This window comes from Molothrus aeneus, chromosome 3, assembly GCF_037042795.1.
Source record: "Molothrus aeneus isolate 106 chromosome 3, BPBGC_Maene_1.0, whole genome shotgun sequence".
Lineage (NCBI taxonomy): Eukaryota > Metazoa > Chordata > Aves > Passeriformes > Icteridae > Molothrus > Molothrus aeneus.
Window position 1 is genome coordinate 7,740,889 of NC_089648.1, and position 21,020 is coordinate 7,761,908.

Consider the following 21,020-nt stretch of genomic DNA (forward strand, 5'->3'; position numbering starts at 1 on the left):
TTTCAGGTTCCTGGGGGAGTTCTCTCTACAGGATGAGATGCAGATGCTACCACTGGCTCACAGACAGTTCTTTAGTGTTAAACCTTGCACTAGAGGTGGTGGAATTGGCTGTGTTTTGCTAAAACCAGAGGTTATTTTGAAAAGGGAAGAGGAACTGAGGGCAGGACACAATTAGCTATACAGCTACTGTATAGCTAATTTCTTACTTTTTCACTTTGTCATAGCATTTCACTGCATTTTTATCTAACTGTAGGTAACCAGGTGATGAGTAACAGCTGTGGGCTTAAGGTTTGAGAAGTGTGACATCAAAATTCAGAACAAACTCTGCTATATACCAGGTATTTAATTATCATTTTTAAACTCCTAAAATCTAGACCTTTTAAGTCCAGATCTGTCTCTCTTTCAGACAGTAACTTATCAAACCCTGAAGAAAATTACCTGGTGTGCAGAGCAGGTCAGGACAGCCTTGTGCAGGAGGGTGTGCAGTGGTGCCTGTAGAGGCTGTTCTTTTCAGAGGTGAGCCAATTCCTCCTGAATAAGGATCTCTCTTTCACCATACTGCTCCTGAAACAAGTTTGGGAAGGGTCCTCTCCACAGAGAGTCTATTTCTGTGCTTTCTTCCAGAGTGCTCAAAACAGACTGGCCTGCATCACACACCATTTTGCAAATGTGAAGACAAATTTTGACAGGATAAAAGCATTTCCAATTAAGCATGGAATTGGTGCTCACTACTATTTTGTCTTAACTGAAGAGCAGCTGGAGCATCAAATCCAGCAGGGAGAGCTGAGAGCTCCTCTGCCTTACTCTACTGGCACCCAGGTGCAGCAGGCAGAGGAAAAGGTCTCACCTCTGCTCAGAAAACTGATCCAGGCTGGTCCCTCTGTCCTGATGATTTCTGTCAGGGTTGGTAGTGGTGGCTCTCAGCACTAGGATTTGAATGTGCCCAGCAGGAGAGTCCATTGCCTCCTGTGAAAAACAAACTGTGTGGTATGCTTGAGTCTAAAGCCTTTTGGGATGGAGCCTGGATCTGCTGAGCTCCTGATCTTAGCTTCCATTTCAATTAATATTGTGAAATAATACTAATCCATGCAAGTGTTATTGGTAGATTGTATTTCCCTGTGCTTTCAGAAGTAGAGAAGGACATCAGAAGTGACTGGAGAACAAAACCACACTGAAATCAGTCATCTGGACATAGTTTAAGACCCGTTTGAAGCTCAGCTGCACACACTGGGGACAGGAGCTGGTAAAGCCATACAGCCCTTCAATTTTCTTTGAGCAGTTTGCCTTCAATCTGACCTCTGTGACAGATGGAGTACAGCATTGATAGTTCTGAGCTGATGATTCTCCTAGCTGGTACCAAGCAAAATCTCAGATGTTAAAAGAATTAAAAGAATCACACAGGAATTATTCAAAAATTTAATTCACTTTTCTTTTAATTTTGAATTAATAATATTTTTATCTCTTAGCAAGAGGTATTTATAACACCCTGCCAAAGCAGTGCAAAGCCACAGTGTGTTGGGCCTACCTAGGGCTATGATTCAAGAGTACAAGTTCAGTGCAGAGGTAACTGGGGCTGCAATTACTCCTACCCAGCCCCACCTCCTGGGCTGAGCTACAGGCACCTGTGTCTTTCAGCTGCTCCTCACATCTCCCAGGAGCCTGGCACAGGCAGTCCAGCTTCTTCACAGCCAGGAAACTGCTTCACAGCCCAGGCTGGAAGAGAAAGGCAGCCAGCAGAAGGCAGTTTAAAGATACTGTAAGCTCATCAATGCTGATTGATTGATTGATGCACTCATGCAAGTTAGGTCCTGCCAGGCTGCTCCCTACTCTTTATGTGAGGAACTTTATACTCACAGCAACTCAAATTGTACTGCTGCCATGAAAAAAAAAAGCCTTTCATAACAATTTTACTGATACTAGGTACGTTGCTAGTTGTGAGGTCTATTTTTCAACCTCAAAGCAAGAGTCAAAAATACTACAGAACATGTTTCAGAAGATACTCAAGCACTCTTCTTTCTTAGCCTAGCTGAACAAAAAAAAAAACCAGCCCAAAATCTGTTGGTCCCCATGGCAGTATACACTGTATTTTTCTTTCTGTCCTTGCTCACATCTGGTCAACAATAAAATCTAATTACATGGATTACAGAAGACTTAGTAAGCCCTGTACATGTGCTAAGCTAAAAGTAATTACCCTGCTGTTTCTTAGGGAAGTTATTCCCCTTTCTTTTTCCAGAGTTGCTCTTTCTCTACTTTGTCAACAAACTGCAGAATATCTTTAGCAAGAAGTTCAGGCTCCTCCAAAGCTGCAAAGTGGCCACCCCGAGGCATGAAGTGGAAGGAGACAATGTTGGTGTATTTCTTCTTAGCCCAAGCCTGGGGTATGTGCAGGATTTCATTGGGGAAGGCAGCAATGCCAGTGGGTACCTGTACTGTGAGCCTGAGAGAGGAGAGAGAATCATTGTCATCTTCCAAACACTTAAATCTGCAACAAATCAAAAGTCCCAAGGAAATGTTCCTGAACAGTTGGGCACACTTTTGTTAGGTATTAAAAATTGGACTTCCAGATCCTAAAACTGAAGACAACACTATAATTCCTGAGGGAAAAACCTCTCTTTTATTTTTGCATACAGTGATATTAAGGCAATTTTGGAGGTGATCCAAGGCATGAGGCTCAGAAGCACGGAAAGGGAGAGGAGAGCCCTAGGAGGTGGTGGGCAGCAGATTTTCTCTTGCTGTACACAGGGTTCAAGTTGATAAGCAAGCACACAATTTGATAAGAGCTGGAGAGAGATTTACAGAGAAGATAACCACTCAAATATACCAAGCCTGGCATGACAACTGGAGGGTAGGCAGGAGAATAGTTACTTAATGGGGGGAGAAGAGAGGAATGCTGATAATCTAGACTAGTTCAGAAGCAGCATTTCTATATGTGGGACTATACCTTGTAAAGTGGCTCTTGCTTTTAACTGGCACAAATGCACACTACAAAACATTCTTCACATTAGGAAGTGTGAGGAAGCAACTGCATTTGAGGGGTGTGAATGATCTGTGCTTGTTCTAAGAGCCACATTTTCTAGGTTTGAATATCCCATACACATAAGCTGCATGGTCAGAAGTGACAGACTTTAAAATGTAGGTACAAAAAGTGTTGGGTATATAGGCACTGGAAGGCTGAGGTCAGAGCTTTACACAAGACTTTGAGACTCTGTCCTCTAGGCACTTAGGAGCTCACACAGCTCATCTAATGCAGGCAGAACTAGAGCAAGATACTGCCCACAGCATAGCCACAACAGCTTCAAGAACTGAGTCAGCTTCCCGGGAGCATCATTTCACAGCTAAATAAATAGCATGGCACTAAGCTGTGGGTGCAAATACCTCAGGACAGGTTTAAGCCTTCACTCATACTCAGGCTGACACAAGTACATGCAACCAAGCTGCTGCCTGAAGAGTCTGAGCAGCAGCAGGCACATCAGTCTCACTGACTTCTCAAGGATGCAGTTTGTCAGCAGGCTGAAGTTGCTTCCAAAAGAAGGACTTAAGCCTTTTGCAGAAACAAGAAAACCGTGTCCGGAAAAATACTAAAACTACAACCAACTAAACTAAACAAAACTGACTGTGTGACTCAGTCACAGACTGATTTAGTAACTGAAATAAAATCAGGAAGTAGATGGCTACACCATGAATGGGAGGCCCTCAAGCAGAGTCTCCAGTCAGATCTCCTCACTGAGGGCTCAGGATTCCTGCCTAAGCATTGTGTTTTGCAAGCACAGCACAGTACCTCAAGTGCCTGGCATGTCTTGCAGAGGAATGCTGTGAGAGAGCAGTGTTTTCCTTTAGCATTCAGGAATCTATAAAGCATACAACTACAAAATTAAAATCAAGGCAAAATATTTAAAGGGAAGAAGGCACACTTACTTTTCATGTTTCTGTGTGCCTATCCCCTTCTGCAGGTTTTCCTTGTAGAAACGCATGGAGGAGACAATGCAGCCTGACACCCAGTAGATCATGATATTGGTGAGCAGGTCATCCAGGCTGAACTTCCTGAAAAGGCAAGCCCAAGAGATTGCTTAATTACAACTGAAAACTAATTTGCAGGGACTTGACTTTGGTTTGGTTGTAAGGGGAAAAAAATACAGGAAATAAATAGTGGTTAAGAGCGGAGAGGTGAAGTTATTACTCCCCCTCTGTCTGCCAGTGACCAATTAAGGATGCTAAAGGCTGTCAGACACAAACTGGGAAGTCACATTTTAACTCCTGCATGGAAGGCAGATTCTGTGGCAGTCATATTTTCTGGGAAAATCCCTTTGCCCAGGATTCTTCTCCTGGGAAACAGAGAAGCCTCGGAGAAAAAGGAAAACAATATCACCTCATTTGCTTCTCCTGTGTTTTGCTGCTTTGAAATGTGTTTGGAGATTGTTTATCCAACAGGGGATTGTTTCATTGGTTTCAGGTGAAATGTTTTGACTTAATGACCAATCAGGGTCAAACTGTGTAGAGGCTCTGGAAAGAACCACGAGTTTTTCTTTAGTATCTTTCTACTAGCCTTCTGTCTGTGTCCTGTTAGTATTCTTTAGTACAGTTTAGTTTAGTATTCTTTAATATATTCTAGTATCATAAAATAATAAATTAGCATTCTAAGAACATGGAGTCAGATTTGTAATGTCCTCCCTTTGTCTGGGAACCCCAGATACAAGAGATATAAAGCAAATACAAGATATAAAGCAAATACAAGAGGTTCCAACAAGCACCTTATGCTCCAGCATGGCTGTCTCTCCTGTCCACAGACTGGGAGGGTGGGAGCAGAACAGCACATGCAGCAGCTTGTGCCATTTATTAATGATAATCTGAAATGCTACTGTGAGCACTCAACAGAGCCCTGACACACCAACATGTGCTGTAAACAGTGCATGTTTCATATAAAATTATTAGCTGTATGCAGGGAAAACATTCCATGCAAATTTGCTTCCCATAGCATGCCCCCCTCTTCTCCATTCCAGCCAGGTAGTTCTCAAAGGGGATTTCAGCTCTGGTTTCTGCTGCCCACTAAACATAATCCTTTATTAGCAAATGGTAGGTAGATGAAGCTGTAACAATCAATCCAAAGCCAATCCACAGGGAGTTAATTGTTATTACAATGAATCATGAGCTGCCAGCATCCTAATGTGGGTTAAACTTTTGGATTTTGTGTCCTAATGAGATTCATCCCCATAAATCAGTTTTTAGTATCCAGGAGTGGCAGGGTGTACTTCTTTCCTAGGAGATGGAAGTGGGAAGGGAATCCATCAGCCTCCCCTGTTTGCCTCTCTGTGTGCTGGAGTGCAGCACCAGCTGTGGTCACTCCAGGCTCCCTGAGGTGTGAGGTGACCACTTCAGACAAACCTCTCCAGCTGTGACTCTCTGGGCTTAGTCACCTCATGCAAAATGGCAGGGGAGAATGGGCTCACCTCTCTAGTCCTCCATCCTCTAGATTCTGGAATTCCATATCAGTCCACGAAGAAAACTTCTCCAAGATGTATGCAGCCAGTCCCACAGGAGAGTCATTCAAACCACAGCCTGTAAAGGAGGAGGGAAATTTACCTATAACTGATATCCAACTACAGAACTCAGAGTATTAGAGAAGCTGCCTGTTATAATACAGGGGATGTAACTTTACAAAGCTGTTCCATCAGCTGCTTTCTTGAATAAATAAAATAGTACAATGAGCTGGAGCCATTTAATGCCAAATCATAAACTGGAAGTGTCTGCAAATGAGCAGGCTCCACATTAGCTCACACTGAACATTTTTTGAACTGATGTAACAGTATTGGATTTCTGCTGGCTTTTCTTTTTTTCTGGTAAGCTAATAAGATTAAGCTCTATGTGCCAAGGAGGGTTTGCTTCCATTAATCTGGAAGTTGTCATGTATTAAACAGCATTACAGAGCCAAACCCCACATGCCTACACATGACCAGGAGGATTTGCAGCATTATCTAACAGCAAAAACATTTTAAGGATTATTAGAAAGTCATTAAGCAACAGCAAGGCTCTGCTAAATGGTCCATCTTCTGAATTAGCAACAGCAAACTGCCTTCATGTAGAACAAGCCTTCATACAGATTTTATAGTTTGCTTTTCTTGGACAGAAAGAACACACCTGCACTTGGAACTTTGATCATACATCCTAGTGCTGTGAAATTCAGGGACTGTAAACTCTCCCAGCTTCTCAGTAAAACATGAGAAAAAGCTGTTCCTAAGAAACAGCAAGTTCCTTGGGAACAGCTTTGAGGTTGAATTTGGGAATTTGGTGGAATTTGAAGTTCCACCCTTGCAACCCAGCCTTCCAGGAAGGTGCCTAACACTGCAGCTGGCACAATTTCACCAGTAATTGCTATTTAAACATGACAGTGGGATTTCAATTATTAAGCAACTACTATTGATAAGTGAAATAGCAAGTGTTTGAAAAAGTTCTGTTGAGCACTTTCCAGATGTGCTGGACATGACAAGCCTGTTCTCAGCTACTCACTGTGAGTAGAGTGCATCTGTTTAAATAGAGAAAAACTGACATTGATCCTCAGAGCACTTGGAATGTAGGCATTCCTGCCAGAAATTTATTCAGAGTGTTTTTCCCCTTTTAGGAACCTGCCACTGCCCCAATCCTCTCTTCTTTGTCCTTAGGAGAACTGCAGAAATGCTCCAGCTCCCAAAGCATGAACTGGCTGCTGGTTCCCAGTCTGCTCTGACAGACCACACATGACTGGTAAGGACAGGAATCAGCCAAAATTCTGAATGAGAAGGAGCATGGCTTAAGCATCTTTCAGATATCAGCTTCCCTCTCTTTCCTAAAGCACAAAAGACTGGCAATTTTTAGGAACCAAAACTCAACAGAAGCAAAATTTTTTTTTAATCCATACAATTATCCTTTTGCCTACACATTTTAAGAACATACCTGCCTCTGTAGGTAAGCTTTTGGAAAACCATTAAGAAGTATTTCCCTTAGCTATATTTTAAATAAAATCCATCAGTGAATTGCTGCTGCACCAAACTAAAAGGTAGCCAGTACTTTTGACTCAGTTGTCCAATTCAGTCACAAAAGATGTTTTTAAAATAGAAACACTTAATACTCAGATACTTAAAGCAGTTAAACCATCTGAGTGACTAGCTCATGTAGAAAGAACATTCACAGCTACAATTTTTTTTTCCTTTAAAGTCTGCAGGTAATTCAGAACAATGAGTGAAATTTGATTTTACTTCTCAGGTATTACTTATCACTATAATAAATAAGCTACATTGTGTTCTGAGACAGCTAAAAGCTTCTTGTAGTTTACATTACTTAAATGTGATCCATTCTCTGAGAAGAAATTATCTTTTGCTCTCAGCAGAGCTGCATTCGAAATGGAATTACAGTCCCCAGTGATAGCAGAAGTGGAAAAATATGAAACAATCTATTTTATTTATGAAAACTGGAAAATGAGGTCAGTGGCACTTGGAGCATGCTCAGTTTGGATGTGCAGATACACTGCAAAACCCCCCTATTTTCTGCATATTTTAAGCAGTACATTTTGTTTCTATGAAAGTACAACTAAAGTGAAGAGATTTAGGTATCCCGAGCTCAAAAAAGGTTATGGGGTTATTTTTGTTTGTTTTACCAACAGTATCTGGTTTTGTAGCCTGTATGTGAGCATAGCCAAACTCAGACAAGATCTTGTAAAGCCATTTCTTCAAGAAGGGGAACATCCTCCTGACATCTTCATCCTGGAATCCAAAGAGCCCTGGGAAGTACCGGCCCAGCAGGACAGAGAGCAGGTGAGAGAGCCCCAGCTTCGAAACCAAGACCATGTTTAAATGGAGACCTTTCACATGGCTAAAGACAAAAAAAACAAACACCCCACAAGTTAACAAAAAGTTATCAAAAGTTCAAAGTTGTTGTATTTAGAATCATAGAATATCCTGAGTTGGGAAGGACCCACAAGGATCGTCCAAGTCCAGCTCCTGGCCCATCACAGGGCAGCCCCAAAAATCACGGCATGTGCCTAAGAGTGTTGCCCAAACACTTCTTGAACTCTGCCAGGCTTGGTGCTGTGACCTGTAACATTTAAAATGTTACTAACAGGAATGGACATACTTGAATTCCAGCCTGCTATTACATCATGACCTCAGCTGCCCTTTGTAGTGTGGTTTTTCACACAAAAATGACAAGTCAAAGGGACAACTGTCAGTAATCAGCACACACTCCAGGGCACTAAGCCACAAATCCTCCTTTTTTTTTCTTTACAAGTACTTGTCTCACTGCAGACCTCAGTGAGGCCACTACCAAACTGCTCCACAACTGTTTGAAAGAAAAAAACATTGAATGTAAACTAAAGTTATCTAATTTTGGATCTTTGCTTAACACTGAGCACTAAAGGAAGAAACTACATATTGTATTTGCTGGGTGGCCTGATGAAGGCAGGAATGATGAATCTGACTCCATGTTCTCAGAAGGCTAATTTACTATTTTATGATACCATATTATATTAAAGAATACTGTTCTAAACTATACTAAAGGATAGAGAAAGGATACTTATAGAAGGCTAAAGAGATAATAATGAAAACTTGTGACTCTCTCCAGAGCCCCAGCACAGCTTGGCATTAATTGGCCAATGAGTGAAAACAACTCACAGCAGAAATTAATGAAACAATCACCTGTGGGTAAACAATCTCCAAACACATTCCACATGAGCACAACACAGGAGAAGCAAATGAGATAAGAATTGTTTTCCTTTTCTCTGAGGCTTCTCAGGATAAAAATCCTGGGAGAAGGGATTTTTCAGAGAATGTGAATGCCACACCTACACAGCGAGGACTTGTGCAGGAACTCCCAAGTGCACAGGAAATAACTATTCACAGAGTAAAAGAGCTGCATCAAGGGGGTACTCACCTGGGAGCTATCTGGGCCAGGTTGGTGCAGATGAGACAGCCAGCATCACCACCCTGAGTGTAGAACTCATTGAATCCCAGTTTGAGCATCAATTCATAAAAAACAGAAGCAGCACTCACGGAATTGAAGTCTGCATTTAAAGAAAAGAACACTTTTGTTGCATTAATTCCACCCACACTTCTGACCCTGCAGCACTGGTTCTCCTCATCAAGGCAATGTTCCAGCTCCTCAAAAGCTACAAGTCCCTTTCTCCTTGCCTGACTGTTTGCAAGCCCTTGCTCAGCATCCAAGCACAGAGAGCAAGCAGAAACCATGAGGAGAACAAACTCCAGCCTTTGTTGCAGACCTCTCCACTGCTCTGTATGCTGACCACGAAAATTGTGGGTTTTTTTAATAAAATCCATCAGTGAATTGCTGCTGCACCAAACTAAAAAGCAGTTCATACTCTTGACTCAGTTATCCAATTCAGTCATAAAAGATGTTTTTAAAATAGAAACAATATTCAGATACTTAAAGCAGTTAAAAGATACTCGGATACTTAAAGCAGATACTTAAAGCCAGGGAAGCAAAAAAAAGCAAACCCAACTGTCACTGTCACATTTTCTGAAAAATCCCTTTGCCAGGATTTCTTCTCCTGGGAAGCTGAGAAGCCTCAGAGAAGAATGAAAACAATAATTATCTGATTGCTTCTCCTGTGTTTTGCTGCTTTGGAATGTGGGAGGAGATTGTTTATCCAACTTGTGAATTGTTTTTACTTAATGACCAATCATGGTCCAAGCAGTGTCAGGACTCTGGAAGCAGTCACAAGTTTTAATTAGTATCTTGTTAAGCTTTCTGTCTGTATTCTTCCTCTATTCTTTAGTATGGTTATAATATAATATAATATAATATAATATAATATAATATAATATAATATAATATAATATAATATAATATAATATCACAAAATAATAAATTAGCCTTCTAAGAACATGGAGTCAGATTCTCAATTCCTCCTTCATCCTGGGGACCCCGAAAATACCACACCCAACCTTCTCCACATCTGCACATGCAATTAAATACTAAACTCAGTGTCACTTTAAACACTACCTCCTCAATTTGCTGCAGTTTGTGTTTGTATAACTCAGAGCACAAGCTGAGCAAGCAAGTATTTGGCTGCAATTTGCCATGTGGACACATGAACTGCTTTGTTTCAACTCTTCCTTCTCACCTACCTGTACAATGCTGTCGAATATGGATGCAAAACACCAAAAAGGAGCAGTAATAAATTAAATTTACCCTGCCTGCTCACTCACAGACAATTCATGGCTGCAGTTACAGCTCTTGAGTTGTAACTTCATTGCTCCAGGAACTAGCCAGTGATGTCACCTGAAGTCACCCCCTTATGTCCCTCATCCCACATGACACACAGGATCTCTGTTTCCTCACTGGGAAAACAAGAAGTGTGGAACCGGGAGCTGCTGTTCTGCTAACAGAAGAGTTACAGTCTCACTGTGAGGCTGGGCTTGTGGGGGTTCAGTTTCTTCTCCTGTGTCATACCTTGCTTGTGGGGTGCTTCTGAGAAACCATAACCAGGGATAGATGGGCAAATGACTTCAAAGATGTGCTCATCCCCGAGGCCGTGGCTTGCAGGATCCGTCAGCAGAGGGATGATTTTGTAAAACTCATAGAAAGAGCCAGGCCAACCATGAACCATTAACAGTGGCTTTGCAGCCTGGCCTTCAGGCAAACGAGGAGGCTTTACATGAACAAAGTGGATATCAATGCCTGTAAAAATAAAATCATTAATTAGCAGGCCCAAATTTACCGTGACACTGAAACTAATCACAGAACAGATTAGGAATAAAGCCTTTGTCTTGTCCTTTTTTTTTTTTTGTGAGCATGCAAACACACTGCACCTCTCTGGATACATTTATCCAAGGACCTTAAAGTAGTTCATAATGGGCAATTAAGCATCACAGCAGCCAAATGGGGTTGGCTATTTCTGTTTTAAAATAAATTGGCAAATTAAGACATAGAAGCGAAGCAATCTACCAACGGTTACACAGTGACTCACACAGTTTACAGGCAGAGGAGACAATTACATCATTTAGTCCAAGTGCCCTTAAATTTTACCCAAATGTCCCTACATGGCACAGGATAGGCTTCAGTCAGCCAGAGATTTTTCTTCCTGAAAGGCCTGCAATTGCAGCTTGAAGGCACCAAGAGATAGGGAATCCATCACAAGGGGCAGCTGTTTGTCTGGGGGTATGAATCACTTTCCTCATTTTGTGCATGCCTTACTTTCCATTTGAATATGTCTGGCTTCTGTCCCCAGCCACTGACTCTAAATGCTGCACAAAAGGAATTTTAAAAGCCTTCACTAAATATTCTCTGTCTGTGGAAGCCTCCTGTAATCAGGTCACACATCTTAACTGCTGATAAACCAAACATGCCAAATTGAGGATTTTATGCCTTGCTAAAAGAGAGTTAAAGTGTTCATTTTTGTAGTTCTTTCCTACCCTTTGTCCAAAGCTTTCAGTATCTCTTTGAGTGAATAAACCAAACCAGGAACCTCTGTTCTAGTACCAGTCTCCATTTTGACCAGTAAAAGGTAAAATCAGCAATGTAGTTTCCATTTTGACTCTTTCCAGCAGGAAAGCTTCACACAGCATTGCACTACCTGCTTCAGGTGAGCTGCTCTTCCTCAAACTAACTCAGGGCTTTGTTTTCCAGGAAACAGGAATTTGTTCACTGAATTCCTCATTTCTTGGTGTATTTAAGCATGTTTTACTCACATCAACTCCAGTTCACCAGCAATCCCACTGTCTTTCACTGACTTGAGATTTCCCCATCCTTGACACTTCTGTGAATCTCTGCACTCTCTGAAAAGCTTTCAAGTGATGACAGAAGGTAGGAATCTGATACACAGCATGTTCGACCTTGTCTTTTCATATCTGCTCTCTGTAATCTTTCCCAGCCCTGAGATTTCCCTTCCCATTGCTATACATAGTGCATTGTCCTTAGCTGCTTCTCCCTTTCTTGTCTCAGATGGGGCTTTTTTCTTCTTTTTCAAGGGAAGACTTTCTGGTTTTATCTTTTGCAGCACTAACCATCATTTAAATAAGTTCTTTAAGCTCTAACCACTATGCAGCACCATTTATTGTCCCAAATCCATTTAAAATACCATGGCAAACTGCACCTTTTGAAATAACACACAATTATGGGGGCAAGTAGAAACAGAACAAAATACCCTGTTAAAGTTAAATTTTGCCATCATGGGAGACAATTGCCTGCTGAGCTCTAGAACTAGAACTGGACCCAAGCACCACCCCAAATCAGGCATTTTAAAAAGCCCAGCCTGACCAAGCTCCAGCACCAGCAGACCTTGGCTGAATGAACTCTTTGGAAAGAATGAATGAAGAGAAACCATTCCCTCACAGCTGGCAGCACATCAACCCCAGGAGAGAGGCATTGTGCTCTCCTGGGCCTGGGAATGCTTGAAGAGGTGCAGCAGAGCACATCTGCCCTGCCAGGCTGAGGAGGGCTGCCAGGCTGATGGCTTCACTGTGACAGCAGCAGCTGGGCAGCTCCATGGAGCATGAGGAGACATCTGTGGCAGTTTTTGCATGGCTGCATGCAAGGCAGGGAACATGTGTACAGCTTAAGATCCTCTTCTGCTTCCAAACACTCGTGCTTGGCTCCTGCTAACACCAGCTGACAGGCTGCTCATGCACAGGGAATTCCATTTGTCATTCCTTGTCCTGAAGGCTTCAGTTACAGCCAAGGAGTTCCCTGCTCCTTCAGCAGTGATGCCAAGGATCCAGACTATGGCAGCCAGGGAGGGAAAACCCTGTGACACAACCAGAGCCTTCTTCCCACCCTTGCAGACAAATTTATCTATTGCAGACAAATATCTATTTGTCTATTGCAAATTTCCCTTGCAGACAAATTTATCTACTGCTGGTTATAATTTAAGGGGAAAAGGAGCACACCTTGAATCTTTGTTTTGAATTGTGGGTACTTGTTGAGGACTTCAACTTGTTTCTTCCAATTGAACTGGTTTTTCCAGTAGGACACCACCTTCCTGAGGTGCACTGAGTTAGTTCCATAATGGAAGCAGCTGTTCTCCAGTGGCTCAGTGAATCGAGCCTGGTCCAGTCTCCTAAATAAATCCTACAGGGAAAGAGAGAGAAGAGACATTAAAAGCCCTTGTGTCTGCTGTCTTGGGCTGTGTGTGTTTCTAGTTATCCCCACGTGAAACGAGAACAATGGAAATAACATCTCTAATTAGACACCTGTGCCTTTTGCTGATGCTCCATCAGCTGTCCCAGTATTTTTCCTCCTGCAGGTGGCCTCCTTCCCCTTCCATTCCCAGCTGTTCTCAGCCTTTGTTCTGCACGGCTGCCTAACCTGAGAACCACAGAGTCTGCCAGCCTGAGAACCAGAGTTGGGCAAGCTGCTCTGCTGGCACTGCTGTGGCCGCAAGGGGCAACTCTTGCTGCCTTTCCTGGGTGCTTTCCTCACAGTCAATGCATGGATCTGGCCCAAACCTTTTGCTTTCCTTCCAAAACCTTTTGCTTTCCTTCCCAAATCCAGGGGTGGGAAGTCTTTCACCAGGAAACACTCAGAAGGATTTTGCATAAACAGAAAGTTGGTGAGACCAGACAGAAATTGAAGTTTGCCAATCAGTCACCTTCCCACTGCACTACAGGAGATGTTGGTGACTCTGCAAGATGACTCCAAAATCACCCAGCAGGGACAGCCAAGAGTCCCTCCCTACTGCAAACAGAACCACAGAATAGCTGAAAGGCAGGTCTGGAAATCTAATCCTGCTCAATCATTTTAAAGTTAGAAATTATCCATCTTAGTGTCTGCAGTGTAAGGGGAAAGAAGAATGGAGAGCAATGTCTATTGACACTACTAAGAGGGGTAAGCAAAGTGTTAAAAAACCCAGGCCTTGCTGAGAAATTAGGAATCTATTATAAATTAATAATGTGAGCAATCCCAGGAGTATTGTTTGAACCATGACTCCACAAAGATCTATGAAATTGTTCAGTCCCTGCCTTAAACACACACAATCAAATTCTTTCTATGCAACAAATTCTGCAACGTTATGTGTTTACTGTAATTAGCACAGTAATTTAGTGTTGACCAAAGTAGACTATTAATTACAGAAGAATCAGCATCCAACACAGCTGCAAACATAAAGCAGTCAAGAAAATGAGGTATTTGTAATTGCTTTGGAAAGAAAGGGAAAAAAAACAAGACATTGTTCTTATTCTGGTCTACACAAACTGAGGGAAATGCACAAACAGAAAAACAGAGTTGAGTAATCTGTAATATGATTTTTATGTTTATTAGGCTTTGCAGAGTAGGTTTATTTACCAGCAATCATGCAAGAGCCAGCTGAGAAAAAAATTATACAGTGAGATCTGCCTATTCATACTTATCTTCTGAAGTACTGAAAAATCCCTTCCCCCAAGACCTGGCCATCACTGGCACCCTGTTGGTTCAATTTAAAAATTACTTCCAAACATGTTCTACATTATTTGGCCATTTCTTCCTTCCCTTCCCTTCCCCCAGCCCAGAGATTTGCTTACACTCAGCTCTTCCTCTGCAGTCTCCACCTTGAATGGTCTAATACTGGAGTCTTCTTTGGTCACAGGCTTTTGTCCCCTGCCCCACCACCCATCTTTGAAGGGCAGTGTCTCTTCATTCTTCTTGGAAAAGAAGAAGTAAATGAGGAGAGTCCCCAGGACCAGGAACACCTCAAGCAGCATAATGCCTGCAAGAGAAGAGCAAAACTCTGGTAAGCCCAGTCAGCTCAGAGAGACACACACATTTTTTGAGGAGACTTTTCCCTTTTCAGACAGGATCCCAGCTGCAGGATGTTCTGGCACTCACAGGATATCAATACTTCTGTGAAATTTCTCAAATAGAATGTTTCAACCTACCCAAATGAGGAAGAATTGTTTTAAATAAAAGACACATATTAAAAACAGAGCTCAAAGTCAGATAAAGAGATAATGTGGCAATTAAATAGTCATTATAATGTAAATATGACATAAATATAACATAACTTAATAGTTACAGTTATACAATTGACATTTAATGCCTTCTCTTCCTCTGAAGTTCTAGATTCCCCACAAATCCCAGGGCAGAGCATCTCTTCAGCAATGCTTACATGTCCACTGCTGCAGATTCAGAGGGAAAGAAAAGCAAGGCAGATTATAGATCCAGAATAAAAAGCCAACAGTGTGAGGGCAGCCACCTTGTACCTCCCAGTCAGCCAGGAAGTGGAGCAGGGATATATTTGCACAACCCTTGAACAGGTGAGTAAAGGGCAGTCAGACCTTCCCTTTCCTTCTCCCTGTGAACTGTTTTAAAGAGGAAACAAAAGCCCATGCTCTAAAATGTGATCACGTTGCCAAAAAAAGTGACAAAATTCTGTCAAGGTGAAGAGCAACCTGATTTCACAGCACATCTGCATAACCCAGCTGCAGGGCTGCTGTGCTTCAGTCAAAGAGAACACCCCAACAAAAAAAGAAAAAAATAAAACAATCTTGAATATATTTGGACTGTTTCATGCTGCAAGTAGAAAAAACACTTAGACTTGTCTTTAATAATTAATGTTTTCAAGCATGCCTTTAAGTGTAAGAAACCTTAGTAAGGTGGTTTGGGGAACAGTGCTGTCATCATTTTAATGCATAATTTTAAAGAATGTCATGCTTCAAACACTCATTTGCTGGGGAATTACTAAGACATCAAGTATTTCAAAACTTCTGTAGGGCAAGGATTGTTTATGACCCAGAACATCTTCATTCTCTCTAGAGCCAGGAGGTTTTGTTGGTTTTGCTGCTGCAGAGTAATTTGATGCTCTGGAATGGCTCAAAGAGTCCTCAGAATGCACCAAACTTACTCCTGGATCAAAACAGGAATTTTAGCACAAGTTAATAGGAATTCACAGGATTAGAGCAGGAATGAAACTGAATGGAATAGTTTAAGTGCCTTTATGTGACAGGACATGTTTTACTCAACTTCTTGAGTTTAATTTTCTAATGGCTGACAATAAATAAATAAATAAACACACAAGTCAAGATAAGCACCCATAAAACATCTGTGCAGATTGAACATTTGTCCAGGCACTGTGCAGATTGAACAAGCTAAAAAAAAAAGAAGAAAAAAAAGAAAAATATTCTATTTTTTACACATGCAAGTGCTACAGACTTGAAAGTGCCTGAATCCTCAGAGGATGGAGCTGTTGGATGATAGGCACTGAAAAAACTTGATTTGTTTGTTTCAGTGGTGCTTCCATAACTTCTGCCACTTGTTTTTCTTCACAATGTTATCTGGAGCACAAGACAACACTCCTTTCCCACCTTTACAATACCCAGGCCATAACTCTACCCAGAATGAAAAAGTTTATCCAATTTCAGCTTGCCTCAGCACACAAACCAAAGCAGTTTAGGAGCATCCTGAGCACAATTAAATTTTATTGCAAAGCACAACTGGAGGGGCTTCTAGAAACCTCAGAGCACTTTACATAGAAATTATATCTACCACAGCGTTTTACAACATTTCTATTCCTAAGCCTTTGTGAAGAAAAACAGCAGCTTCCTCAAAATCACAACACAGCCGGGGCCATGTTTGGGCTAGAAAGGTTCACCACCATAACTGTGAAACACCACACAGAAAATCCCAACTCTTGGCCAGTCTGATCTGTTTACAGAGCCCCCCAGCAAACAGAGGAGCTGCTGTCAGTGCCAGCTCTGTTGTTCAGGCTGGGCTACCTCCAAAACCAGAGCTCTCTTTGCCCTGATTCCTGCTGCATCAGCACGACGGCCCTGCCTGTGGCATTCACATTCTCTGAAAAATCCCTTCACCCAGGATTTTTCTCCTGGGAAGCTGGGAAACTTCAGAGAAAAAAGGAAAACAATTCTTATCTCATTTGCTTCTCCTGTGTTTTGCTCACATGTGGAATGTGTTTGGAGATTGTTTACCCACAGGTGATTGTTTCATTGGATTCTGCTGTGAGTTGTTTTGACTTTTTGGCCAACTGGGGCCAAGCTGTGTCAAGACTCTGGAAAGAGTCACGAGTCTTCATTATTATCTTTTTAGCCTTCTGTAAGTATCCTTTCTGTATTCTTTAGTATAGTTTAGTATAGTATTCTTTAATATAATATATTATCATAAAATAATCAATTAGCCTTCTGAGAACATGGAGTCAGATGCATCATTCCTTCCTGCCACGGGGATCCCTGCAAATGCAATACCTGCCAGCACAGAGACAGAGCTGCTCTGCCCAGGAACTGAGCCTCCATGAGCCAGAAACCCTCATGTCCACACCTAGAGCTACAGAACCATTTCTGCTCCATTCCATCTCCTCTCAAGGACACTTGAGAAGCAGAATTTTTGCAGCAGAAGACCTGAGGAGGGATTGTGTGCAAATGTGTGTGTTCTGCATTCACCCTGGACCATAGGTGGAAAGAACTGGCTGTGTGAGCAGACACCCATTTTTTGCAGTGAATTCAGACTGGAGGATGAGCTTGTTTACCATCCAGTAGTAAGTTCCAAAACCAGCTTCAAGTCTCACAAGAATCTTGACTTCCACTGGAGATAGCTGGGGCTGGTGACAAATGGATTTGCATCCTGATGTCATCCTGACTTGGAAGAAGCCACCTCTGATATTGGTTGGGTTATTTTTTGCTAACAGAGAGACTCTCTGTATTCAATCTCTCCCAGTTGCCTTGAAAGTGCCTGTAGAATTCCTGATGATAATGAACATGGGCCCCAGAGCTCCAAGAGTGTCACATTTTTCTGTGAGTGCCTGGGAAGGGAAGGACCAAGTGCGTCAGCAGCATTTGAACTTCACCAGCTCACCCAAGGGGATTGTTTTGGGAGGGATGAGCATGGGATGCAGCATGTTCCTGCCAGCAGCTCCAGCCTGGGCCCAGAGGAGGCCACTCAGAGCAGTGATTTCCCAAGTTCACTATTCAAGCTGCTTCTCTGGAGTTCTCGTGTGTTGTTTGAGCAGCACAAAGCAGCCTCAGTTGCGACAAACCTGCTCCAGAATTTCCTCCACTAATCACTGCTGGGATCTGTGGTGAAGTTATCAGCTCCTTAACACTTGTTCCACGATATAGCAATACAGCACCATGAATGTGGAAGGACAAACAGGTACAATAACACTTTTCTACCCTCATTTTTCAGAGATGTCAAAAACAAAGTGCTGGAGGTTTTATTGTCTGAAGTCTCTTGATGCAACCACACTGGCACAATGCCTTTGTAAACGATTGCTTCAAAGGGCCTTCATGTTTTGGTTTGGCTTTTTCCTCTTTTTATGTGACCAAAGGCAAGACCTTAGAAGGAAATATATCCATTTATTCTACTGTCCTTAGGCTCTGAGACTTTGCTGTACCCCAGGGTGGATATTGTTTGCAGACAACACTTAAATACCTTAGACAGTACTTTTATCCTAAAGAGTTCAAGGAGGAATGCTTTTGGTTTGCTGCTTTAAAAACATATTTTCAAAGAAAAATGTTGAAATGCATTGGGCCCAGTAAATAGCCCTGAACCAAGCTCCTCTTGAAGAGGACCAAGCACATCTTGTGAAATACTTCTGCAAGAAAACCCCAGAATTTCCTTACAGTATCTTCCACCTCCCTATTGGAAATACTCCTGGTTTTCAGCACCTTTCTGCATTTTGATTTGTCCCCTATCTGTGCATTAACATCAGAGCTAAGGGGTCCACAGGAACAGAGCAACTATTATTTACATCAAAGCTGTGTCCTGTCTCTTGCTTTGTCTTCATCAATACACAGAAGAGATGCCTCAGAGAACAGAGCTCTACATTTTCACAGAGGTCATCTATGAAACAGCTCAATGGAAAAATCCCCCTCTCCTTCTACAAGTAACCATCCATCTCAGCCTTGCAGCATTAGAATCCATCTGAAACATGTTTTTGGAGAAATAATCAACTGTGCAGACCTTCAGATAAATGCAGGAAATATCTTCTAGCCCAAATACCACCCAGCTGCAACAAATGATGAACAACACCCACAGCTTTGGAGGTGCTACCAAACCCTGCCAGGGCAAAATTGCTGCTGCATGGCTGAGGCAGTTGTGAGACTCTGCTGCTTTCAGGGCTAATCATGCTTTAGGGTTAATAACATTTTCTCTCCAGGACTGGTTTACCAGCACGCTGCAAGGCAGCTCAGAGCACTTGGCACACTCTGAGAGACACAAGGTTTATTGATTAATAATTACCCTGCAGGAGAAATTACAGCCCCATTTGGAAGTGGTTTTTCTGTGTATTTTTGTTCCCTTACATAAAATCCCACATCAGGATTTACCAAAAGGCACCTCTCTGCTGCAGCACCTTTGTTTACACCCTGCTTTGCCCAAAGAGCAGCAATTGCAGCTTACTCTTCCCAAGAGACTTGAAGGAAAAACAACCCCACTGAAGGACTTCAAAAACTCATGGCACCTGGAACAGAGTGCCTGAGCACTGCCACAGCCTAAAAGGAACTAAGACACAGCACAGTCCCCACAGCTCCACTCTCAATCTATCCCCTACCCTCTCCAGGCATCACATTTTGCCATCATGTGGCACCAGAAACAGACAGAAAACCACCAAGTCACTCATAGAAGAAAATCTTCCTATTTCTGTACTTTATGGAGCATCATGACAAGCTTGAAAATAGCTTAGCAAGGCAGAAATTGCTTTGCCTACAAGTGATAACATCTCCCAGGTGAGCATGGAATGCTGCATTAACATTGTAGGGGAGGAGGAGAGGTAGGCATGGGATGAAATAAAGCAACGCAAATCAAAGACAGGAAATACAAATCCAACAGAGTTTCTGCCTTTTCTTGATAAGAAATTTAGCATTTACATTTTTTATTGCCACAGGGAGGTGGCACACAATGCTATCTCCAAAACAGCAGGAAGAGATGATATCATCCCATTTTACTTTTTTTTTTTTTTCCCCTAGACTGCTCACAATCAGAAATTAACCAGTACAGAAGGAACTTAATTAGAAGGCTGTGAGCAAGGAGTGAGGTCACGTCCCCAAAGCAGTGAAGCCACACTGTCCCAGGCCTCCCCCAGGAGTGGGGCATGCTGCTCCCAGCCAGGCTGGGGGTTCCCTGCTGAGGAACACCCCACAACTCTGGCACTTCAGCTGCTCTGTGCCCTGGCCAGCAGGAACAGCCAGCAGGGCCAGTGTAGGCTCTGGGGGTGCCCCTCTGTGTCACGGTGATATTATATGAAAAATCCCTTCACCAGGATTTCTTCTCCTGGGAAGCTTCAGCTTCTCCAGGTTTTGCTGCTCTGGAATGTGATTTGGAGAATTGTTTACCCAGCATGTGAATTGTTTTTAATTAATGGCCAATCCCAGCCAGCTGCATCGGGCTCTCTGGTCGGTTAGGGGTTTTTATTATCATTCCTTTCTAGCTTTCTGAGATAGCCTTTCTCTTTCTTTAGTATAGTTTTAATATATAATTTCTTATAATATAATTCATAATATAATATATAGAATATGATATAATATAAAATATATAAAATAGATAAAATATATAAAATATAAGATATATAAAATATTGTATATATAATGTAAATAACATGTAATGTAATGTAAATACAATGTAATGTAATATATTACATATAATGTAATATATTACATATAATACAATTAATGTAATGTAATATAATATAATATAATATAATATGCCTTCTGAGAACTTGGAGTCAATTCTCATCTCTCACCTCTGCATCACCCAGAGCTGGCACTTACAGCACTTGTCCTTCCAGGCACGTTATTCCAGAGGGCTGCTTGAGCACCTTACACAGCACATTCCCACCTCATTTTTCCTACAATTACAATCTGTTGTGAACTCTCCAGTACCACACTGAAAGTCCACAGGCACTGAGACCCAAGTCTAACTAAGCATAAAAGAAAAGTAGCACGGGACTAAGTTCACTGTTATGTACTTTGCTTCACCCGGGGGCAGAATGTCTGCAGCCATTGGCCAGCCAAAGCTCATACCCCAATCATTATTTAAAATACTGCTTTCTTAAGAGGAAGAAACTCAATTTACAAGAACACATATCTGAGCAACATTACTTGTTCTTTCAAAGCCATGCC

The 21,020-nt window shown here is 42.1% G+C and overlaps 1 protein-coding gene across 5 annotated transcripts; it reads right to left on the reverse strand.

The window, feature by feature from the left end:
* Positions 1 to 2,119: 2,119 nt before the first annotated feature.
* On the reverse strand, positions 2,120 to 14,657 carry EPHX1 (epoxide hydrolase 1). Of its 5 annotated transcripts, XM_066547778.1 has the most exons (9): positions 14,478 to 14,657; positions 12,870 to 13,050; positions 10,435 to 10,662; positions 8,896 to 9,025; positions 7,625 to 7,839; positions 7,227 to 7,228; positions 5,445 to 5,503; positions 3,916 to 4,041; positions 2,120 to 2,437 (listed from the first exon to the last, which is right to left on the reverse strand). In XM_066547778.1, exons 1-9 carry the CDS (start codon positions 14,655 to 14,657, stop codon positions 2,212 to 2,214), a joined length of 1,347 nt encoding a protein of 448 aa, XP_066403875.1. In that variant the 3' UTR covers positions 2,120 to 2,211. The 5 variants fall into 5 exon arrangements, with proteins under 5 accessions (XP_066403875.1, XP_066403874.1, XP_066403873.1 ...); XM_066547777.1 differs by lacking the exon at positions 7,227 to 7,228 and having other exon boundaries at positions 5,445 to 5,553; positions 14,505 to 14,657; XM_066547776.1 differs by lacking the exon at positions 7,227 to 7,228 and having other exon boundaries at positions 5,445 to 5,553.
* Positions 14,658 to 21,020: the final 6,363 nt, after the last annotated feature.